Source organism: Brassica oleracea, chromosome C3, assembly GCF_000695525.1.
Source record: "Brassica oleracea var. oleracea cultivar TO1000 chromosome C3, BOL, whole genome shotgun sequence".
Classification (NCBI taxonomy): Eukaryota; Viridiplantae; Streptophyta; class Magnoliopsida; order Brassicales; family Brassicaceae; genus Brassica; species Brassica oleracea.
This window is the reverse complement of record NC_027750.1, coordinates 42,934,027-42,959,516: the sequence shown is the minus strand read 5'-3', so window position 1 is coordinate 42,959,516 and position 25,490 is coordinate 42,934,027. Positions and strand designations below refer to the sequence as shown.

Here is a 25,490-nt window from a genome sequence, read left to right as displayed (position 1 = left end):
TTCGTTTGATTAATTGTGTGATATATACTTATTTGATAAAAAATTATTATAAAACTTCTTTGATGTCAATTTATTGACTCTAACATTTTATTTGGTTAATAAGAAATTATTAAGTTACTGAGTTATTTTATATATATTTTTTCATAAAAAAAAATTTCAGACATTTAAACTTAGTAAAACTTTCATATTAGATTCTTAATCTTTGACTATTTTTATTCTTAAAAGTATATAACTATAATTATATGCGCAAAATTATGTTTGGTTTAAATTAACAGTACATAAGTTTTAAACAAATAAAATGTTAGAGCCAATAAATTGACAGCAAATAAGTTTTATAACAGGAAATAAGTTTTATAATTAAAAATTTATCAAAGAAGTATATATCACACAATTAATCAAACGAGTAACAAACTTCTTATTAAAAGTTCATAACAAAACAGATAAAGATAATTAAATAAAAAACAAATTCAATAATATCTTATATAACTTTCATGTTAATAAAAATAAAAATAATACAATTATATAGTTTTAAAATACTCTAAAATAAAAATGTTAAAACACTACTTATAAAAAAATGTTAAAACATATTGATTTTGTAAATTATATTTTGTTAAAAATATTCTTACGCTTTTAAAATGTGGGTCAAAATCTAATTTTAGTTAAATTATAATTGGGTCGGTCATATTTAATTGTTGAAACATAATATTTAAACGATCTCTGACATCCACATTAGTTTTTGAATGATTGAAATTAAAATCGTGATGTTAACTACATAGCATCATAAAGTTGAGGGATGTTGTCATACATAACATATACTTTGCGTGACTAAATATACATTAGTTTAGTTTGTATCGTTAGTCATGTGATGGTCAATACATCACGGAGTTACGCAGTTAGCAATAATTTTTCCTAAAATGTGCATAAACTATTAAGGAGACTTTCACATTTATCCGTCATAAAAAAATTCTAGTGTCAGCGTAAGTGGTAGCTTGACTATTAATTAATATCCTCTTGGAGGATAATGATGATGACTTTATAAAGAGGTAAAGTAGAGGTGGTTGAGACAAAAAAAAAAAGATTTATAGGTAAATTCAATTGTTTGGTGATAACTTCAATATCATTTGGAAAGGTCCTACTTGGGTAACTCTATACCCAATTTCCTTATTGGAATAGAGATCTCTTTAGATAACCAAGAGATATTCTAGCCTACGTCCAGTATCTTCTGTTCGTTGATTTTATCCAAAATATGGTATCATGGTTGTGTATGTGTGTGATTTAATTGATTCGAAAAACAATTATGTCCATCCAACATAAAAATAGATAAATGATAATTTCTTTAACTTAAGAGTTTGACTTAAAAATTAAAAAAAACTAATCATATGATATATCCACATTAACACTTAATATAGGCTTCGAGTAATGACTGTGAAAAAATGAATGAAATGAATAAACAGAAAATGATTTTTTTTGGAGAAATAAATAGGAGTTTTGTTTCTGAACAAAATTTTAGAATAATGAATTACAATATTTTTTTAAAAATAACGAAATTTAAATATATATATATATATATATATATAATTTTATTATAAATTGAGATAATTTAAATGCTTATTAGAATATTTATACATTACGAAAATAATAAATTTAAATTATGTAATGATAAATTAAAAAAAATTGTTATTCCTCTTTAGCTTTGGTGAGAATTAGTTTGTTCTATATTTATATTAGATGAACTAATTAGGAGGAATGAAGATGAGAAACATATGTTAATCTAAAGATTATCTTTCTCTTTAATTGTGTAAATACTTAGGAACATCATATATTTCACTTTTTCTCTTGATTGAATCTTTAGTTTTTTTTGGGGTAGAGATATAGTGTAATACGGTCTATAATCACTTTGAATGGTTAATCTCACTTTATACTCTTATTTAAAAATGGTCTTTTATTTTTCATATTCTCTATGATTTTAATTTGAATTATTAATTTTAATTATACTATTTTTAAAAATTCTATCTTTATATATACATATTTCATGATATTTGAAATAATTAATTAATGGATATTAAAAAGTTCTAAAGATAATATGATAGATATGTTTATCTTATACAATATTTTTTTCCATGATTTTATGGTGAATCATTACTTTTAATAATACTATTATTAGAACATATATCTTAAGATATATATTTGTCAAGATATTCAAGATAATTAATAAATGAATATTAACAAATTCTGATAATAATATAATTGTTAGATTTATCTTATATTTAGTATGTAATTTTAATAGTTTATATCATAACCAACTTCTCTGATTCTTACTGAAAATACTGATTCGGTCAGAGTTTATTACAAAACTAAAATCAACGTGATGAAATTTTAAAATACATGAAAAGATACAAAATTCTAAAGATATAATGAGATTTATTTATCATGTTCTACATTATTTTAAGCTGAGTCATTAGTTTTTATTGTATTTATTTTTATAATAATATTATTAAAATTTCTATCTTAATATATATTTATCTTGATATTATAGATAATTGATAAATAAATATTAACAACTTCTATTGATAACACCATAGTTATGTTTGTTTTATATTTAGTATTTTCCATGATTTTATGTTGAGTCAGTAGTTTTAATAATATTAATATTATAGCATCTATCTTAATATATATTTTATATATATATATATATATTATAATTTTTTTAATAATTAATAATATATTTTAACAAATTCTAATGATAATATCATAGGTAAGTTTATGAGAAAAAGACAAAAATAGCACTAAATCAAGTTTATGTTCCCAAACTAGCATTCATGGTCAAAAGTCACAAAAATAGCACTTAATGTTTTATCAAAAGTCACAAACTTATGGTTTAGAGTTAAAGGGTGGGGTTTAGGGTTTCGGGTTTAGAGTTTAGAGTTTAAGGTTTAGGGTTTAGATTTTAGGGTTTAGGGTTTAGGGTTTAGGGTTTAGAGTTTAGGGTTTAGGATTTATGGTTTAGGGTTTAGGGTTTATGGTTTAGGGTTTAGGGTTTAGAGTTGAGAAATGAGGTTTTGGGGATAAGATTTCAAATTTTGAAAAATTAAAAAATTAAAATTTTCAAATGATAAACTTAAAAAGGTGTTATTTTGGTCATTTTAGTTTTTGAGTGCTATTTTTGTAATATAAACTTAGAAATGTGCTATTTTGGAGATTTGCCCTAAGTTTATCTTATATTTAGTTTATAATTTTAATAACATATATCACATCCTCGTCAAGCTTCTCTGGTTATTATTAAAAAACATTTATCTGGTGGAAGATTATTACAAGACTAAAGCTAAGTTGATAAAATTTTAAAGTACTTATTAGAAATGCATTAAAGTAACAAAGTGACAATAAAATTATTAAAGTAAAGAAATATTGGGACATCAATATGTAAAGAAAGTCTTAGTCGGTAAATTTCTAGATTGTAGTTTAGTTTTATTGGTATATAAAGAAATCTATTAAAAATGAAACTTATTAGAAAATATTAAAAATATAAGGAAGTTGAAAAACTATAATAAACACGTAAAATAACATAAAAAGACAAATAATATAAGTATAATCAAACGGAATACATTGGTAATATTTTATAATTTATTAGTTTTGCATCTCACAGTTTATAAAATCAAACTTATTGATAGTATATAATGTTTATTGGCTAATGTTATATTGTTGATGTTTTAGGAGTTGTTAGTTTCTATTTAATTATACTTTGGTTATTACTAGAAATAATATTTTGATCCACAATTTACACCCATTAAATAAAAAGATGACACAAAAAATAAAATCTAATACATCACCTGTCGAAGTTAAATAGTTTAATTTAAATCTATATCTCATTTAGTAATTTTAATTTAAACAAAAATTAAAATTAACATCCCTTATATATTAATTGTGAAACATTTGAAAAGATGTAACCTTAATTTTGTAATAATTAAAAATACACCACATCCTATATGACACTTCTAAATGTCTTCTAAATCATGTTTCTAAAAATTCTATAGCACTTAATATAAACCATAATTTAATATAAGGTTGTCACATATTTTTATAATATAATGTTATCTATTCTTTCTTTAAATGAAACCTACGGAATTACCTAATGTGATTAAAATATATATGGCAATTAGTGATTTTAAAAATAAAGATTTGATAACAATCTGTATATTTTTTTATCATTTTTGTTTATTTCTTTATACAATTACTTTTATCAAATAAAAAAAAATTTAGATATTTTTGTATATGTTGTATTTTGAATTTTTCAAAACGATTCAAAACGAGTATAAATTACTAACACTGTTTAAAGTCTCACATAAACTTTTGTGATCACGGTTTAAATTTTTTTCTATATTAAGATATAATGATTATAAGACCATATGAATAGATAATTTTATTTTAATAAGTTTTTATGTTAATATATATATATATATATTTCATATCTTTTAAATTAAACTATACATCATATGAAAATACATACTTATATTTTTGATATTTGCATTAAACATATATTGAAAAATTAATATTTTAATTTTGAAATCTTCAAATGTCTTTTTTAAACGATTATAAATTATTGAAACTATTAAACATCCCACATTAAAAAAAAATCGTTGGTGTAAAATTTTGTTACACAAATATGCAAATAATCTTAAAATCATATAAGTAGAAACCTCGTTTAATAAATATCCATATTAAAAGTATACTATATATCAATGTTAATATCATTTAAATTTAATTATATATCATATACAATAGATAAGATTGATTGTTTTGATTTATTTACCCTAAAATAATTGCGAATAAACAAAAATGATCGTTTGATTTATATGCACATGCTAATTTATTACATAATAGTAACCAATTTCTTAGTTATTTAGTATATATACTTATTATTTTATTATTTCATAATATGCATAAAACATAAAATAAGTAATAAATATAAAAGGTGCGGATCTTAACCTATATATGTATCTCTTTAATAATTTTAAATCTTAAACATTTTCTAAATCTCAGACCAAAACAAACAAATGAAATGAGAATAAACTCCAAATTCAATATTTATATCGAGCAATAACCAAAACGAAAAAGAAAAAAAAATTGAAGATACTTAGGATTGACACGTGAACGTAAACTTCTCACGAGCATAATTAACTTTTAAATTTATAAATCATGATATAAAACTGAGCTGACATAGTTTCATTGTAACCAAATAGTAGACCTGATATTCTTCGGCCTAACCGTTAAGAACGTTCTTATGCGATAAATAATTTTTTGACCTAAAATATTTTTTAAAATGGGATCAGCTCATCTGTATATAAATTATTTAATTAACAAAAAGTTAAAAAAAAAAATTAAGGGCCAAAATATTAATTCGATCAAGGATATAAATTTATTTTCCATACAATATTTTCTAAATAATTTTCATATAAATTTCTCTATCCTAGTTAACATTAAAATGTGTTAGATATATATTAGTCTGTACAAGATGTGGACTCTCACCTAGTTCTAATTTAAACATAATAAATAAATGCATTCAGTAATTTAAAAATTGCTGCGTTTTTCAGTATAGTCATCCTTACCTAATAATTTAATATACATATGTGATCCAATTAAATTTAGGATTTTAATGTTTTTTTTAAAGAGTTAACGCTGCTAGTTTCACGGTGAAAATATTTCAAGTTTTAAATCTTGAGTGTTAATTGGATATCAAAATAGGCTGAGTATTAAATGGGGACAAAAATAGTTTATGTCTGGAAATTTTTTTTTGGGAATTGTACCATATATATTGTGTTCTTTTAATCTATTGTAACCAAAAAATATTGTTAACCTCCACTGATAATATTTGTTTTTGCAAGTGGACGTAGGCATTTGCTGAACCATATTGAATTTATGTGTTTTTAATTTCTAGTTTATTCATTTGTTTCCTCGCTATTTTCTCGTATTTGTTATAACAAACTAGCATTATAGTGTCGGATTTTTTATATGTTGAAAAGATGTATGAGATAAACCAACAGCTTGACAATATTTATTGGGAAAAACCATTACAATCTTTAGCAAACCAAAATGAAGGCGTTTCTGAACCAATATTCAACAATTTTGTTGTGTTTAACATGCAAAATCATCAAAGATGTTTGTTCTCTTTGTGAATGCCTAAAGATGTTGCATTTGCGATCACCTTGACAAGTTAAATATGATATTATTAAAGCTGTATAATATCAATGTTAAGGTGGATTTCATGACCTTATTATGTTAGTACCTCTCTCGCAGTCTTTCGTAAACTTTATATTGGCAAAGATACATTCAATACAGAATAAACACTTCATATAAGAGACTTGTAATGTAAGGCATTGAGTTCAAAGACAATGGAAACGAAAAAAATCAAAAAGAAGAAGCTGTTTTTAAAAGAGTCTTAAGCCAATATATATTTGCAACTAGTGCAAAGAGACATTGGCAGTAAATTGTTTGAAGAAGAATAAGCCGCCTGGATCTACCGCAGTAGCAAAACATGAAGCCAAATATGATGATGATATTGCTCTTGTTCGTATAGACGCACTCATTCTTATGATGCCCGATCTCTGGATACAGTGGTTTGACTATATAAGTATGACGAGAAAGTAGTTTTAAGAATGTGTGGCAGTACCTGGTGGCAATAATACGATGTCAAACCATTGTTTCTACAAGATTGTTAAAATTGGCTAAATCAAGCTCTGAACACATGGTGATTTATGTACATTGAACAATGTTAGTGACGTTCAATCAATGACATAAGAAATTAATATTTGTGAGTGTTCTTAAAATGAGGTTTCAAATACTTGGTACTGATAGAATTCTTAAATATTTGTGGGGTTATGGACAATAAATGTTTAAGACATTCACGTAGAGATAGAGTTGTGGAAGTCTACATAAGTTCTCATGTGATTTTGAAGGGTTTCTTTCATGATATTCTATATACTACAGAAATGTTCTATGATAACGGGTTTAGCAAATGTGAAACATTCCATGAGTAGACATGAGATTTGAGGGATGACATCAACCTTCTTTATACGCAGAGAGCTAAATGAATTACAAGATCATCTATCCTTTACATGTCTTTCATACCTGGTCTAACATTAGTCATTTCTTTTTTTAGTTGGCGAATTGACCTAGATTATGTGGACATTTTCATACCTTTGTCAATTCTAATGATGACTGAGTTCACCAAGATTTGGTGCAGTTAGCTCTTTAAATGATGATATATTATGTGTAACTGATGGAAATGTTTGGATTCACCTGAACACATGCATCTCGACATGATTCCTCACTGAACAGGGGTGAAGCCAGGTTGTGTACTATGGGGGCCTGTGCACCCATAAAAATTATTTATATTTAAAATTTCATGAGAAAAAAATACTTAATGGTGCACCCACTAGATCAATTGGCCTAGGTTCGCCCCTGTCACTGAATGATTGACAAAACTACAAGGACTATGAATAGCTTTCTCTACTATCAAGGTAATTCACATTTCCATGATTAGCTACAGCCTTGATCTCTCGTAAAAGCTATTGCAAGCTATATTCAACATAAGGAAACAAGAACAAGCAAAAACTAAAGTACACATAACACATCTGTTACACATTCAACTATTAAAATCATGTAAATTTTAATTTGGATTTAAACAAAATAGATACAAATGCTAGAAAGAAAATCTATATAATATTATTTGAGAAGTCAATTTCATATGTGTCGAACTCACGTTAATTTTTACAATGGTCAATTACAAAAATAACCTTAATGAATTTAAAATTATACATAATTGTAATTACTAAAACTATGTGTATTTCCTTTTTGCTTGATAAATATCTAATTAGATTTTCAATTTTAGTTTCCTTTTCTTTTTCTTTTTTACAAAACCTACTTAAATAATAAAAAAGGAAATATCTATAAATATGTAGATTACATATTTATCTATTACGTATTTTATTTATTTTTTTTCATATTTTATACAACATAAATAGAAGGAAATACCTTTTTAACAACAAAAATAAAATATATGTGCATTTTAAAATATATTTCATGAGTAAGTAAATCAATCATAATTTATATACTCAAATTAGAAGCCTAATTAATTAAAAAGATATATTATACTTAGAATAATCGTTTATTTATTCTTTTTTCATGTAAATTACAAACGACTCAAAACTAATGAACAAGTGGAAAAATATATGTTAAGAAATTATTACAATTTAGTTTGGACTTAAATGTTTATATTCATTCATCTATTCTATTAAAACTGAAGTAAAAAATATTACTTGCCTATTTTAAGTGGTTTCTTACTGATTTTTTTCATTTTTAAAATTAAGTTGATTTTTATTCATTTTTAAAATTAAGTTTAACCACTTTATTTATTGTATTTTTCAAATAATCCGACATCATTTATCATAGAAGTGTAAATAGAATTTACCTATTTTAAGGATTTTATTACATCTTTTACATTTCTTTTTCACTTTTCATAACTAATTCATTAATATTTTTTACTATAATAATTTGACATCATTTATTTTACGTGTTAAACATAATAATTCAGCAGGTTTCAATGCAATTGTTCCATTCGTAACAAAAATTCAAACAGTTTAACATATATTTTTTATTTAGTTACATAATCAGTTAGAAATGGGTTTTGGGAAACAAAATCAGTTAGACATGGGTATTTAGATATCCGTTCGAATATGAATCAGTTCTTTTAGGTATTATGATGTTTGGGTTTCAAAATCATGCTCCATTTGGATGTAATAAATTTATGGATGGAGTTCGAGTTGGTTCTCCTGGATTCAGGTGAGTGGGATTATGATGTGTAAGAATCTAAAAATATCTGAATAACCTATGTGTTTAAAAATTCATCAAACAATTTATAAAAATGTAAAACAGGACATCTGCACGGGTGTGCGGATCGAACTCTAGTAAAACTTTTAAAAGATTATCAGTAATATTTCCAAAACTTCGAACCCTTAACATTTTTGTGTTTCTTTCCCAAAAATAACAAATATCAATTTATACGCAATTTTACCAAAATATATTATGAAACAGAAATAATAAACCAAATTAAATGCAAATAACAAAACTTTTTGGCTTATTTAGAATCACTTAAATAATGCTTTAGTTTAGATGAGTAAATGCGATTTAATATATCCAAAAATGATTAAATATATCAAAATGATAATAAGTAAAATCATCTATATTATTAAAAGAGAAGTACCAATAGAAATTGTCCCTTAATTTTCGAAGTTATTTACATTTTTATGCCACTGAGATATTTATTAAACATATATTTAAGTATGTTTGTCTTTTCTTAATTTAATTAATAGATTTAATCGTTTAATGTATTTATTAATTTGATTAATAGATTTCTTTAGTCAAATCTTAGCCAAAATAGATATTTCAATAGATTTCCTAATATATTTTGTATAAACATATTAAAAAAATCAATATTTATTAGAAATAAATAATAAAGTAAAAAACCACACATCAATTTATATAAAGTAAACTATTCACAAATTATTGGTATAGTGTTTTCATAAATATAAGTCCAATTAGTTATAAATATTGGATTTGGTTATATGATACACTCTGATATAACAAACGATTAAAACAACAAATATAATTATTCAAAGTAATAAATAAAATTGTTATGCTTTAAAATGTTATATTGATCATTAGTTAATAAATTTAAATTTACTAATCTAATCTATTAAAAGAGGAGTACAAAATAAAAATATCATTAATTTTGCAAGTTAGTTATACTCCAATGCCACTGATATATTTTAACCTATTTTTGAGTTTCCTTTGTCTTTTACGGATTAATAAATATGTCTTAAATCTATTTTAAACCGAAAAAACGTCTAAAGCTGAAAATTAACTGCACAAAATATTCCTAATATCAAGGACATTCCGAATTTAAGGTATCCCTAATTTATTGCTATTAAAATAACTAAAAAGAAATCAATCTTTCCCATACAATCTATATTCTTGACAAATCATATAGTAGACAAACAATTAAGTATTAGAAAACCTAAAATAAAAATGATAACGAGATTCTTTTCATATATATACTATCACATATATAAAAATAATGTCAATTTTTCAATTAAAATCGTGAATAGAATATTTGAAACACGAATATTCTTTTTATAAAACTACTTCATAGTAGAAAATTAAATGTTCTATTACAAAATCATAATATAAAATCTTAACTAACCAAATATGATATAATCTAAAATATTTTAAATTATGTGAACTATTTTTTCATAAAATATTTTATAAATTAAAAATCTTTTAAATTAATGCGAAATATTTTGTCTTAGAAATAGCATCCAATACCTAACTATTTATTCCTAAGAACTAAAAAAAATAAAACACGTGTAAATAATCAATTAACATCACAAACTAGAACATTATTATGTAAAATAAGAAAATATTTATAAATATGTATTTTACGCATATTTACGTTATTGATTATATTGGAAAAAATATAAAAAATATAACAATACAAATATATATAAAGTTGGCTAATATTAATACTGTTGAAAACACAATAAAATTATTGTTGATTTCTCTTATCAACTTGTGTGTTTAAAAAGTATATATTAAAAAATTGTTTAATATAGGTAAGTTTTTTCATCTAATAAAATAAATTTTGAACAATATAAAAGTTAAATAAAATATCTGCACGAATGTGTGGGTTAAAATCCAGTGTCCATGTAAAAGAGATCTATTTTCAAACATATCAAATATGAAATAATTTAAAAATTATAAATTTATTTCCGTGATCGTCCGTAAGTAAATAACTGATAATCACTCAACCTCATCAGTTTGTCCTAAATAATAAAAGTTATTAAACGAAACAGAAACATGGAGAAGAAGAAAAAGAACCAAGCAATAATCCCTGATAATCTCTATATAACGTAGATGATTACGTCTAACATCGGTGGCTGTACTTTGAAGATTTCGAAAAGAGAAAAAGACAAGTTTTTGTTCCCAAACTAGCACTCAAGGTCAAAAGTCACAAAAATAGCACTTAATGTTTTATCAAAAGTCACAAATTTAGGGTTTAGAGTTAAAGGGTGGGGTTTAGGGTTTAGGGTTTAGGGTTTAGAGTTTAGGGTTTAGGGTTTAGAGTTGAGAAATGAAGTTTTGAGGATAAGATTTCAAATTTTGAAAAATAAAAAAATTAAAATTTTCAAAGGATAAACTTAGAAATGTGCTATTTTGGTCATTTTAGTGTTTAAGTGCTATTTTTGTGATATAAACTTAGAAAGGTGCTATTTTGGAGATTTGCCCTTTCGAAAATGATGAGTTCTTTGAAAAAAATATGGTTTATAATAGATTCTTTTCTCTTTTTTTTTTTAATAAAAGAAGGAATTATTGCTTTGTGCAAATTTAAACGTTACAGGAAAAAAAAAAAAAAGGGAACAGTCATTTTAGTGTTTAAGTGCTATTTTTGTGATATAAACTTAGAAAGGTGCTATTTTGGAGATTTGCCCTTTCGAAAATGATGAGTTCTTTGAAAAAAATATGGTTTATAATAGATTCTTTTCTCTTTTTTTTTTTAATAAAAGAAGGAATTATTGCTTTGTGCAAATTTAAACGTTACAGGAAAAAAAAAAAAAAGGTAACAGAACAGAGAGTTTTGGTTGAAGATGGTGGTATAATACAATCGTACCTTCATGGGCAATTCCTGGAAATACCACAGTTGTTATGATTGATGTCATCGATCATCATTCCTTTTAAGCTCTTTGCCAACCAAATAGCAGTTTCTCTAGGCGAAACTTTGTTCTTACCAAAGGGCTGCAACACGATGGCTAGCTCTTCGAGTCTACTCTGCTCCAGCAAATCGGCAGATAGTTCCAAGAGACCTTCAAGGGCCTCTGCTCTCTGTCTGAAAGACTTGATGTCCAACGTCTCTTTGACAGCTGGAACCGGAGTAGTTTCCTCTTCAGGCATGAATGAGTTTGGTCTAGTCTCAGGTGGTGAAAAATCAGAGCAGGAGTTAAAGCTCTTGGTTTCTGAATAGTTAGTGATAGGATCTGGCTCTTCAGCAGGAGGAGGCTCTGAGTTGGCATCAGAGGAGGGAGTGGCTACTTTCCTCACTTCAAGCTCATCTCTCACAACGTTAATGAGTTTCCCAACGTCAACGTTCTGGACACCCACTTCAACACTCTCCATGACCGGCTGGTCACTACTCCCTACTCGGAAACTGCTGTGCCGGATTACATGTATGACATCATCAACCACCGAAGGATTGTTGCTCCTCTCGAGAGTTGAGTTCTGAGAGACAACGCCTGTGGTTTTGTTATCCGAAGGCACTGGTGAGACGAATTCTTTGACTGTGAATTTATCATCACCTGACGCGTTTGGCTCGTAGCTTTGTAACGTTAGAGGGCTACCACTCTCCTTAGACGCAGGAGGAGGAGAGCTTCCTCCTGGCTGGTGTTGGGAAATGTTGTTCTGAACATCAGGAACACGAACAGTGTCGGCAAGGCGCATACTGGTGCTGTGTTCTTCTCTGCGGATCAGCATCTCTGATGAGATTTCCGGAAATGAAGACGAGTATTCACTATGACATGATCGTCTGTGGTCATCAGGAGTTGTGTGTTCCGACATGTGGACATACGGTGTGGAAGCATCATCACAGAGCTCAAATGCTTGCATGGACAAAGAAGACGAGATGGAGTTGCTGCTTTCACTCTGGACCCCTTTGGAAGATCCGACAGAGGTTCTCTTTGGCTCCACTTGGACACGAGGTTGATGATGAATATTATTTTCGTGCTCTGACGGCTGACATGGATATAATAGCTTCGTGGTGTCTTTAGCCACCAAATTTGGATTATCTGCTCCTAATTGCCTTGAGGACGTTCTTCTTGGTAAAGTAGGAGGTGTCCTTTGTCTTCGCTTAGCTGACATTGCCTCTTCCGGCTCCTGTTTCGCCGCGGGAGCCAGAGGAATTCTGTCGTTTCTAGGCTTAATTTTGGAAGTAGAGTCGATCATTGGCATCTGCAAGTTCAATTTTTATCATATCATATCTCCTAAACTTGGGAAATAGAAAAAGAGAGGGAGAGAGAAAGTAGTTACTTGTGGATGCTTCGGTGGTGGAGTCTTTGCAGAATCAGAGGCAAGCTTTGAAGGTGTATTTACGTTAGTCTTGGAGCTATGAGCAATGTCACCGAGTTTGGGAATCTTTGAAGGAGTTTCAGTATTGTTCTTCTGTGTCGGAACACCAGATGTTCTCCCTCGATTAACTTGAGTTCTCAAGGGTGAACCATTTTCTCTAGCTTTCTCTTCTTTCAGAACCATCATGATGTTCCTAATAGTTTTTGGGTGCCTTGGTTGAATCATCTCTGGCCGTTGGTCACTCTGCGAGGGCTTTAGAATGCCATGACTATCTGTTTTAGCTGCTGAAACGCTCTGGACATTTTCATTTTCAACCGGTTGTTGTTGCTGCATATGGTCGACAATGTCTTCTTCATCGACAGAAACTGAATCGGTCTCAACGACTTTATTACCGTTGCTTGGACCCACAGGTCGGTTACTTTTGTCACTCACGTAGAAGTTATCTCTCTCATTGGAGCTATTGCTGTTCTGGCTTTCAGCCATACTCCTCCGGCCCTCACGAGAATTGAGAGGCTTTTCTGGAGTTATAGACGCTGCGTTTATGGCTGGACGGTACTGCTCAACGTATGGCTGCAAATAAGGATGCTTCAAAATCTCGGAGGCCTGAACAGAAACACAAGTATTATAATGTTAATTTCATTCCAAAAAGTGAAGGAAGGCCCTTAAGAAGACAGCTTCAGGTCCTAGAAAGAAAACATACGCTTGGCCGATACTCTGGGTTCTTCCTTAGCATCCCCTTGATAAGTGCTTTTCTGCAATATCAAAAAAAAAAAAAAAATTTAATATATTAGAGAGAGAAATGTTATTTAATCAGGAATTATTACACTTCAATCTCAAAGTGTCAAATCAAGAAATAGATTAAGCTTGAGCTTAGAAAATGAAACTTACAAAGATGGAGAATAGCATGAAGGCAACGGACCAATTGAGGATCGATTAACCTTGCTTATAAGCCCTGCCATATCCTGTTTCCATACAATCTAAATTTCAGTTATACACGTAAGTCTAAATATAGCTCCTTAGGATTTTATTCTCTAATAGAGGCACAACCTTCTCTGATCAGTTACCCACCAAAAAAGGAAACAATTAAAGAACGGAAACAAATATATATAACTACAGACGCAAAACATTTAGATTATCTAAGCGAAATGCCTAACTTACAAAAGCTTTGAAAGCAGGCCGAAATGCAGCCATCTCGTATATACAACAGCCTGTTCAACAGCATACAGTTTTGTCTTAGCTTCAACCACAACAACAAGATTCTTAAACGTAACAAAGGATAGGGCTATTATATATACCTAGAGACCAGATATCTGATTTAAAACCATAAGGGATATCAGCAAGCAGTTCCGGGCACATGTAGTTTGGAGTTCCAACGACCTTACATATAAAATGCCAATCCATGAGTCATAAAACACCAAAGTCTTTGTCACACAAGTATCAATTGTGAAACTTTTAGAGCAATGCAAGAATAATCATTATGAAGTTCCATTTCTGAAGACCAATTGTCAATGGCAGGAGTATATAGAACCCATGACTGTCATAACCATTGTAAGATATTATCTCATATAGTCAGTTGTTGAAATGAGGCAATAGATATCTTCATGTATAGAATTTGGTTAGCAAAACTCATGTCAAATGCGCTGATAATGGTAAATACAAGTTGTATGCGAAAATTACAGAGACTCTAGGACATACCGAGGAAGTTAGGTCATCCGCCTTTAGAGTTTTTGCCAGACCAAAGTCCCCTGTAAATACAACACAAGGTAAAACACAATATTTTAAAAATACCTCAAACATTCTTTGTGGAGGTCAAATTGAGTGGAGCACAAATCTAAGCTTACCAAGGCGGACGTCATCTTTAGTAAGGAAAATGTTGGAACACTGGAAAGAGCAGGCGTCACAAATAAGTCCATAAGAAAATTAAGCATGACAGAACGATTCAGACAAGTAGCATTGCCAATGTTTTTCTTACCTTGAGATCACGATGTAGAACATAGTTAGAATGAAGATACTCAACAGCTAACAACAGTTGCGTAAACCACTTGCAGAGTTTCTGCAAATCAATAAAAAGAAAAAGACAATCACCATAGAGTACTAATCAATCACTAATAAAGCATAAAAACATGTTTCAGATGGAAAGTAAGTAAGTGAGTACCTCCTCAGGAAAGTACACACCGTTGGACTTTTTCATCAACTCGGCCCTGCCAAAAACATTACAGAAGAACCAAAAGATTTTAAACAAACTCTTTGACTTTGTGTGAACAAAACAACAAAAGGGGAAACCATTAACTAGAAAATCTTAACAGAAAGTAAACTCACATGTCTCCTCCTTCACAATATCCAGTGACAATACAAACATAGCAACCCTGCATTTTCAAATTTAAACTCATACTATAAAAAAACAATAAAATCTATTCAGATCAATAAAAAAATAATAATTGAAGACTTGCTTTCTCAACCCAAGCTTCTTTAAACTCGACGATGTAAGGATGCTGAACCCTCGCAATTAAAGACATCTGGACAAATTCACCAGTGAGGTTAAAAAAAAAAACAAATTCGAGATAAGAAAGAAATCGTGTTTGGAATCTGGAAAAAAAAAGGGATTGGTGTTCAAAAATTACTTCTTGATGAGCAGATCTCCGGCAACGTTCCGTTTGTCGAGCTAATCTGATCTTCTTCAGAACATACCTAATTTGAAAACACAGAGCTAAGCGAATATACATGGAGAAAAAGTCTATGGAAGGAGAAATGAATACTTCTTTCTCTCGGCCTTGTGATGAACTAGAATGGCGGCGCCAAAGGCACCACGCCCGATCTGCTCCATGAGCTCGTACTGATCCATCCGCGACTCCATTGCTCACCCAAAACTAACAACGATACTTGAGCTTTCTCTCAATAAATGAGTTATACTTGCTTCTCTTCAACGTAATAGTAGCAGCAACCTGACCTACACGCTTCCTCTTCCCAATGATTCAGACTTCAGATCCAGACATTCTTTTCGATTCTAGACTTGACAAGAAAACAGTAAATCGTTACAGATTAAAATGCGAGAGGGATTTGACAAGAAGAATAGTGTCTCTCTCTCTCTTTCTCGTCTTTTTCTTTTGTGTTTGAGTTCACTTGCACCGTACGAATCTAGACGGGGTAAAGTGGATCCGAGTAGGTTTATGGATTTGCGAGATTAGGCAACTTGTTTTTGTAATTTTTTTTTTTCCTTTTGTCAATAGGTGAGCAGTTAAAATAATTAACCAAATAATACATTCATTTATTACACTATGAAGATTAGATGAACAGATGAAAGTTTAAAGGTCAAAGAAAAACAAAACGAAACAGGTTAAACGGCCAGAAATATCATACAGTAATAGTTCCACGCAATCTTTCAACTTCGTCCTAATTCCACATATTAGAATTATTAAAACATATTTCCACACAGTCAGAAAGATCGAAACTCATATCCACATAAATGATGATTTGGTTTGGTTTTAATAGTTTGAATGTAAATTTATACCAAATTAGCATGTTTTAGACCAAATTTAAAACATGATCCAACCTGCTATTCAAATACAAACCCGACCTAACATTCGAATCAAACTTTAGTAAATTTTAAAAATCAGATTGTGTCGATTCAATTTGGTTAGTCATTGGTTATGTTTCAAAATTTTGAGTAGTAAACTGAACTAAATCGGACTATGTGGATTAAAGTTCATACTTAATACATTATGGAGATATGGGTCTCGATCTTTCGGATTGGGAAGAAATAGGTTTTAATACTTCTAATATGTGGAATTAGGACGAGATTAAAAGATTGTGTGTAACTATTACTATATGATATTTCTGGTATGGAAATAAGTCGTTTACAACCGATGGAGTTTAGAGATTGTTCTTATGTGTAAGGCCGTTGAACTACTAGTAGTGTTTTTAAACTAAATTTTTTTGCTCAAAAAAAATTCTAAAAATAAGAAATTTTATTTAAACATTAAAGACATTCTAAAAATGCTATATTCTCCGGAGAAAATATTTATACAAAACTCTTTCCCATTATAAACCCAGTTGGAAGAAGATTTTCACAAAAATAAGTAAATAACCTAGGACGGCTTTTTAAGAAAAATATATACTTTTGAAATATAAGTAAGACTTTTGTTGTATTATGAAGTATTTTTCTAATTTTAATTGGAAGTCAATTTGTTTTGACCGTCGAATTGCATCATGTTTTTTACTCTCTGTCAATCTTTAATTGCATTATGTTTTTTATGTTAGTTTGGGTCAAAAAACATTTAATGTGAATTAAATATGGTATTGTTCAGACTTTAATTGCCGACAAATCCAGCTGTTTTAATGGAAACGATACCTGCTCATCCCCTTGTCGCTCTATACCACTGTTAAAAATAATGATTGGCTATTATTTTATTTCAAAGTGATAATGTGGCATATCCTTGAACGTGACAAAATCCTTTAGAAGTTTCACAATATGTTTGATTTTAAAAATAATTACATGATTTAAGCATTAATTTGAATTTTTTTTGTTTATAAATAAATATATCTATATTGTTAAAATAGAAATCTTGACTTAATTCATGTCTGATTTTTTTTAGACCAACACTTAGAAAGTTGTTTAAATTATTTTTTGTATAATTTGAATTATTTGAATTATCATAAAAAGATCAAATAGATATTCCTATATTTTCTCTGAAATTGTATCTGAATAAAAAAATATAATATCTTTTTATTTACAATATAAATATGTATATATTTCATTTTTTCATTAAAATAAACTTTTAAAATATTTAATTACTTTTGTATTTATTTAAAATAAATGTATATTTCATTTTTCACTTAAACAAAACTTTTAAATATTTAATTAATTTTGTGTTTCTTTAAAATTTAAATGTATATTTCATTTTAACTAAAAAAACTTTTTAAATATCTAATTAATTTTGTAATTATAACTAAACCCATGCATAATTTTGTATTAAATTTGTGATATTAATTAATATAATACTTTTCAATTGATTTTTATCCTTAGCCAATTAGATTTTTCAATATATAATTTTGTATCCCTGAAAATTTTAAACAAATATATTAAATAATTGCATGTGAACTATAAAATTGCTGTGTTTTAAAATGTTATATTAAACAATTAATAATATGGTAAATATTAAAATTATATAGAATTAATCATGTAAAATAAATAATTATGTGTGTAAAAACGAAAAATAATCACCCGTACGGTTGTGCGAGTATATATTAAAAACGAAGCTTGAAAATTGTTCAATGTGTATCTACTAATTGCTCATGAAAGATGTATTTTTTTGGTGTTTTCACACATTAATAAAATAATATACTTCATCTGTTCTAAGAGTTCATGTTTGTAAAAAAATTGTTTCAAATACACATATTTTTACATTTCTAATGCATTAGTTAATGATAAATTATAAATTTCAAAAAACATAAATTTTTTAATTGAAATTCTATTGTTTAAATAATGCATTAGTAATACAAATTTTATATATCATTTTAATATATGAGAAAATTCTAAAACATACATCTTCTTGAAATATAGGGAGTATTAAATTTTGCCTATGAACATTTATGTGATTAGTTATTTTTTACATTTTAAACCAATAGAAATTCCATTAAAGATAATTTTCTTAAATATCACAAAAACTTAGAATAAATACAAAAAAAATCTCCAAATAGCATTAATCAAAATGTGAAATGTCTAATTTAGTGTTGGGTTTGAGGGTCAATCCGCCCGGATTTTCTGTGCCTCGCCGCATGTCGAATTATTTTTTATTCAAAAATTCAACCCGCATAACCAGCAAACAAAAATGTTTATACCCACATCGCCTTGTCAAAACCCGCATGTAATATTAGTTATATTACAATAATTATATTAATTATATAAGAATTATATTTTTAAAAATAATATTAAAATAATATAGTTATTAAAATTACATAAATATTTATATAATTTTATGAATTTTTTTTTTTTAATCTCTTTGTTATTTCTTTTTTAAATATGCGAGTTGGCGGGTATCCGACTCAAATTCGGCTGAACTATACTTGTCCTGCTTAAAATAATCTCAATACGCACCTAAACCCACAGATTTAAATTTTTAAATCGGTCGACCCGCACCCTCCCCTCGGCGTGTCAAACGGGGCGGGACCCGCAAATAATAACTTAAATTTCGAGGCCTTTCCCTAACTCGGTCCACTAGAAATTAAACTCTAAATCAAATAGGGTAACCCAACCCAAATAAATAAATAAAAATATTTTAAATTTTTTTGTTAATTCTATTTTGGATTTTTTTTTCCTTTTCATGGTATTGTTTTGGAATAAAAAAATATTTAGTATTATCTTAGGATATTTTTTCTTCAGTAGATGTAATTTTTAAAGTTTACCATTCACCATTGATAACTAACAAAAATGCATAGAAAATATATATTTTGAAATGAAATAAAACTTTTATCTTTCAGAAACAAAGGGGATATTAACTAGCCCATGTACTGTTCTCATGAATCGGACATTGATCGTGCCTCATGAGTTTTTGACTTGACAGTCACCACAACGTTTTCGTGTCCATCCATCTTGCAAGAGGCTGAAATCCTTCAACTGCGAGTAAGTTCTCCAAATGGTAATTAGTTTACCTTTGAGAAGCATGCCTTAGTTTCTTTCCTATGTGTTAGCTTGTTTAGACGAGTTAGCCTCGTCACTACATCTGACGAGAGACTTGGCTTCTCGTTATGATCGATGAGAAACTTGGATCATTGTTATGGCCGACGAGAGACTTGGTTCATTGTTATGGCTGATCAAAGGTAGAACTGGCGTAGAGAAAGACCAATATATGGGCTAACTGATAGTCTCCGGTGATGATGGTTGATTTTGGCAGGAAGTTTCATCGTAACCAGTATCAAAAGAGAAGTTGTACCTAGATTAATTTGGAAATAGCTTGCGTAGTATTTTTTTTTATGAAATTTTTAATTTATTGATCATTGTAAAAAGAATATATATACAAAGGTATTTTTAAGACTGCAGTTTAAACAATCTGAAAAAAATATACTAGATCAGTTTAAGACATATGAGCCATAAACCAACGTTGCATCAGCCCCTGTAGTTTCGGTTTCAAGTAGTACTTCGTCGACATTATGCGATTCCTCATTGCTTTGTCGATGATCCGACCCAACTGGTCCACAGACTTTGCAGTGCCATTATGCGGTCGATCATTCCTTTCCCTCCAGACAGAGTATATAGTAACTTGCAGGACCAGTCGCAACAAGACGAAGGTGATGCGATCATACTTCCGTGTGAGGAAGCTCGAAACTGTGATGTCCCGGTCTGGGTCTGGTTCAACTCCAATCAGATTACCCACAACTTCCAGCCACAACGTGTAGGTATATGGACAAGCGAAATACAGATGCTCCCTGGTCTCACCCGGCTCACCACAAAACATGCAACATTGTGGCTGGCCCCATTGACTGGTTCGATGGCCTGTAGCCAGTCTGTCACGAAACGCTAGCCAGGTAATGAAAGCATAGCGGGAACTCCTTGCGAGAACCACACAAGCTTAGTCCATTGCAGATTGTCCTTACGTTGTCTGATCCGGTGCCAAGTACTTGAGGCTAAGAACTTATCCCCATAATCATCAGGTCCATTTTTCCACATAGTCCCATCAGCAGCCTCAGCATTTAGTACTATGGGAAACTGATGAATTGCATGCACCAGTCTCTATAATTGTTGATCCCGACAGACCCGAAGTCTCCAAGCACCATCTCTATACACATCACAAATCCTTGTGTTTCTCCCTATGCCAAGCTTTTGCGTTCCAATTTCCCCAGTAATCTCTATTAGCCTCCCTGCAGGGTGCCAAAGATCCGACCAAAACCTCACTGACTGACCATTCCCAATGTCCATACGGATGAACTGATTTGCTAGGTTCCGAAACTTCAGAATCTTTCGCCAAACCCATGACCCTAGTCCAGTGTCCCTCACATCCCATAAAGTCTCACCACGAAGGAGATACTGTTTCACCCAAGTTCCCCACAGCGAGCTAGAGTGGGCAGAGAGTCGCCAGATAAGTTTCAGGATGAAAACTGTACTTACTTCCTGAACCCGTCGCAGACCCAAGCCACCTTCTTCAAATGGACAGCAGACATCAGCCCAAGCAACCTTTGCCATAGAAGTGTTATTTGGTGAGCCGCTCCATAAGAATGCTGAACACATACTCTCAATATCATCAATGCAGGCTTGTGGGAGACAAAACGCTGCACACCAGAAGTTGGTGATGCTTGCAATAACCGACTTGATAAGTTGCAATCTTCCCGCATACGAGAGTGCCTTACTTGTCCACGAGAGAAATCTGGCCCTTATTTTGGTGATTAGAGGCTCGTAATCTTGCTTCGACATAGTCTTTGTGGTTAAGGGCAGTCCAAGGTACTTGATTGGCAGCGCCGAGATGGATAATACAGAGACATCAACTGCGTTTTCAAGTGTTGCTTTCCCTCTTCCCGCAGCAAATACAGTCGACTTAGCAATGTTAATTCTCAGACCCGACATTGCAGCAAATTTATCAAATACAGCCAGTGTGCTTCGAAGCGATTCTGGGGAGCCGTTTGTGAAGACAACTATATCATCGATGAAGCTCAGATGAGAGAGATTCACCTCCTTACAGTGTGGATGATAGCCAATCTGACCTTCAGAAACCGCCCTGTTTAGGAGCTTGGAGAGTACGTTGCTGACTATAACATAGAGATACGGGGACAGCGAGCATCCTTGTCGTACGCCTCTGCTACTGGAGAAGAAACCTTTTAACTCCCCATTCACCGACACTGAGTAAGCTGCAGTATCAATGCATCTCATGATCCATGAAATAAACAGATCCGGGTAGTTCATTGCACGCAGGGTTGCCTCAATAAACTCCCAGCTAACAGTGTCAAACGCCTTTGAAATGTCCAGCTTGATAGCAGCCCGAGGTGTTACCGAGTCCTTATGGTAGTCTTTGACTAATTCAGTTGCTAGCAAAACATTTTCCAGCAGAAGCCTTCCCTCAACAAAAGCACATTGGTTTAGCTCTATAGCGTCTGGAAGCGTAGCCTTTAATCTCCTCGCTATGATCTTCGATACCACTTTAATCTCCTCGCTATGATCTTCAGACCCATCCTCCTCCACTTCTTCCTCCTAATCAATCTCTCCTTCTTCTCTCATATCTTGTAGTAACTGGAATCCATTTGGCGAAAAACAACCCTCAACGGCCCTTACAGGAGGTGGAGCTCCACCGTTATTAGTCGTTACCTGAGCCCACTTATCTGCTGAATTAATCTCCACCTGCTGCTTAGTCCCGACCAAGCTCAAAACTTCTTTTGGACAGGACTTGTTTGATAGATTCTCTTTACTCGACATCGACTCCAACTCAGTAATCAGCGTTGCTACAATCTCAGTACTAGCTTTTTCGGTGGCTTCTTTACAGGAGAAACCTTCTAGCTCAACTATGTCCGTTCCCGGTTCATTTGTAACGTCTGCAGGTTGATTACACACCACATCAAGGGTCTTCTGTGATACACAATCCTTTGCCAAATGACCCCACTTGGAACATGAGTGGCACCGAGGAGGGAGCCAGGGGTAGGTGATAGATACCAAGACTGTGCGACCTTCTCTGTCCCGAAAGCTTATCGTGTTTGGTAATGGCTTGGTTAAATCAACTTCCACTAACACTCTAGCAACATCCATTCGAACACAACGTTCTGTGTGCGGGTGAAGTTTGATGAACTTTCCAGAAGTTCTGGCCAGGAACTTGAGGCCCTCTTTAGAATAAAGATAGCCTGGAACATTCAATAGATCCACCCACAAAGGCATAGCCGAAAGGCCTGGCGGAGGTCGAGCCGTTTCAGGGGTCCACTCCCCCAACATCAAAGGAACCTCCGAGATATGCCAAAACTTCTTTTTCAGAACTCTCTTCCTCACTTTCTCGTCCTCAATTCTGAAAAGCACTGTCGTTTTTCCAATGAATTGGACATCAATCCTTGTTCGCTTACCCGGTGGATTCCAAATTCGATTCACCGTAGCATGAATCGGACCAATATGCGGGGCCTCATTCATGAAGTACCCAACAAAAAAACACTTCCATAACGGCACCACATCCGCAAACACCTCTTCTGGTATCGCAACCTCTGCAACGCCATCCTTGACAATGAAATCAGGTTTGAGCTCTACACCCGATGAACCAACCGTTAGAGCCTCCGAGTAAGAAACCCTTTCAGCCTATTTCTCCACCGGCGAACCACTGCCAATGACCATATCTTCCACAAGCCTCCTTTCACCAAGCTCTGACTTGCCGTCCTTTGAGATCCCATCACCAGCCTTCGCAATTGAAGCTTCGCCTTTCGAATTTCTCTATTTTAATTTTAATTGGTTTGATTTTACCGGATAGAACACCCCTTTAACCTTAATTAATTTTTGATAGACCATGGATTTTACCCACTTTCAGCCATGGTCTATAAGTGTTTTAATATATATTTATTACTATATAGAGTCTATTTAGAGTATTTACAGGTTCAGGTACGTTCTGGAGAAATATGGTGATTTTGGAGTCTTTTGAGGTTCAGAACTGCACAGACGCATCAGATGTCTAGCTATGGATGAAGACCTTTCCACCGTTAGATTGAGCCCATATTTTGACACAAGATAGAGCTCTGAGTTAGCGTTCCAATGACACCGGTGTGAGGTCAATCAGGATCCTGTAGCCGAAATTATGCCCGTTTTACTGAAGAGTGGTCAGTCTGCCTCGCGAGAGGAAGATGTTGAGAAGAAGAACGTATGTCGATCGATGCGGAACACTTGACATTGATCGATATGGATGCCAGAATGCGGGCCGAGCATATTTTATGACCGACTGAAGCCCATAAGCAACCCTAAATTACCATAATACCCTTAGACAACCAGAAACCTTATTTATGTGTTTTCTAAGCCATTGTTGACGGCGACGCTATCTAAGCTTTCTTTTATTCTTGTTCTTAATTAGGAGAGAAAGGAGGAACTCCTTCAGAGTCCTCCTGAAACTCCATTGGCTTTGGCTTTATATTATTTATGCTTTTCATCTATTCATCTATGATTTTTGTGACAAACTTCATGTCTGAATAGATCCACCTATTAGGTTTAGGGTTCAAATAGGTTAGAGGGATTAGCCCCAACTATAGAATTGCTTAGTTGTGATTTTCATTGATTGATTGTTCTTAATGCTTGTTCTAGCCTTGCTAACTAGAATATTGAACCTAGGAATTTGCATGTGTCAAGCATCCTTGATCATCCTGTCCTCAATCTAATCTGTCATGCTAGGACTGCTAGAGAGAGAGCTAACCGCTGATCTAGGATACTAGTGAGCATTATAAAATTGCGCCTAGGGCTTAACTAGAAGCATCGATCGATATTGTCTTCTGACAATCGATCGATATTTGTGAAAGGTGTATCGATCGATATCCCTATAGGACCATCGAACGACACTTTCTTGTGATCACTAAACGACAGTTGAGATCCAAGATCTAGTTAGTTAACCAGTGAAACATTGCCATCGCTGATCACTGTGTTTAAGGAGTTGAGCTATAATATATCTTGCAAGCAACAATTAGCCTCTATATCATTATAATCATGATTACCTGAATAGAAGCCCTAGATCTAGCAACCATTCTTCCATCAAACAACTCCCTGCCAAGCTGAACAATTGTCTTGTTGAACTTGTTTACTGTTTTGCTATATTTATTTACTGCTTTTAAACCTATTAGCCTAGCTTAATCAAACTGATTAGATTTAATTGGTTCCCTAGCTCCCTGTGAATTCGATTCTTAAGTAATACAACTAGACCTTTTATTTGAGAGAGTATAAATCACTCCTTAGAGTAATTTTAGTGATATCAATTTTCCATAGGGATATGAAAGATTTCATATCTGAAATCATGTTAAAAGTAGCCATCAAATTTTTTTCGAATGATGTTTTAGGCAGCTGGTCTTTTTGCGTTGAGGTAGTTGAAATTCTTTAGACATCGATTTCTCGTGTATATATAGTATGAGATTCTTTGATGACAAATATATTCGATATAAATTAGCAAGGATACACAAATTTAATATGGGATGATTTTGTGCCTAACTATTGATAATTATACATAAAACTTTAGAAACTTTCTATTTCAAATGAATATTAACTGAGTACACATTATCATTATTACGGTTTGACTTGCCTTTTTACTCGAACTGAGAAGCTTAGAGACCAAGTTTTTCACTAATACCAACCTTCCTTTTAATTTTACCTTCCTTTTATTTATATTTTCCATTACTAC

At 31.3% G+C, this 25,490-nt stretch overlaps 2 protein-coding genes across 4 annotated transcripts; both read right to left on the bottom strand.

The window, feature by feature from the left end:
- Positions 1–6,497: 6,497 nt before the first annotated feature.
- Positions 6,498–16,339, bottom strand: LOC106335349 (serine/threonine-protein kinase Nek5). 3 transcript variants are annotated; one of them, XM_013773855.1, is made up of 15 exons: positions 15,924–16,021; positions 15,789–15,855; positions 15,618–15,683; positions 15,487–15,533; positions 15,323–15,368; positions 15,140–15,220; positions 15,009–15,048; positions 14,863–14,912; positions 14,463–14,544; positions 14,326–14,375; positions 14,056–14,129; positions 13,868–13,919; positions 13,129–13,770; positions 11,720–13,050; positions 6,498–6,664 (listed from the first exon to the last, which is right to left on the bottom strand). In XM_013773855.1, exons 1-14 carry the CDS (start codon positions 16,019–16,021, stop codon positions 11,722–11,724), a joined length of 2,724 nt encoding a protein of 907 aa, XP_013629309.1. In that variant the 3' UTR covers positions 6,498–6,664; positions 11,720–11,721. The 3 variants fall into 3 exon arrangements, with proteins under 3 accessions (XP_013629309.1, XP_013629310.1, XP_013629308.1); XM_013773856.1 differs by lacking the exon at positions 6,498–6,664 and adding an exon at positions 7,347–7,362; XM_013773854.1 differs by lacking the exon at positions 6,498–6,664 and having other exon boundaries at positions 11,564–13,050; positions 15,924–16,339.
- Positions 16,340–20,237: 3,898 nt separating this feature from the next.
- LOC106330676 lies at positions 20,238–23,458 on the bottom strand. Its single transcript, XM_013769109.1, has 5 exons — positions 23,443–23,458; positions 22,457–23,370; positions 20,918–22,342; positions 20,782–20,869; positions 20,238–20,680 (listed from the first exon to the last, which is right to left on the bottom strand). The coding sequence occupies exons 1-5, from the start codon at positions 23,456–23,458 to the stop codon at positions 20,238–20,240; spliced, it is 2,886 nt and encodes a 961-aa protein (XP_013624563.1).
- Positions 23,459–25,490: the final 2,032 nt, after the last annotated feature.

What these genes read in the sequence shown, in the direction of transcription:
- LOC106335349 (XM_013773854.1), bottom strand. Translation starts at nt 16,021, where the DNA reads ATGGAGTCGCGGATGGATCAGTACGAGCTCATGGAGCAGATCGGGCGT. An exon ending in CACAAGGCCGAGAGAAAGAA is followed by an intron (nt 15,856 to 15,923) that starts GTATTCATTTCT and finishes TTTTCAAATTAG; the next exon opens with GTATGTTCTGAAGAAGATCA. An exon ending in TAAAGATGACGTCCGCCTTG is followed by an intron (nt 14,913 to 15,008) that starts GTAAGCTTAGAT and finishes TTGTATTTACAG; the next exon opens with GGGACTTTGGTCTGGCAAAA.
- LOC106330676 (XM_013769109.1), bottom strand. An exon ending in CAGCAGATAAGTGGGCTCAG is followed by an intron (nt 22,343 to 22,456) that starts GTAACGACTAAT and finishes GAGATTGATTAG; the next exon opens with GAGGAAGAAGTGGAGGAGGA. An exon ending in ATGGTGCTTGGAGACTTCGG is followed by an intron (nt 20,870 to 20,917) that starts GTCTGTCGGGAT and finishes GCAATTCATCAG; the next exon opens with TTTCCCATAGTACTAAATGC.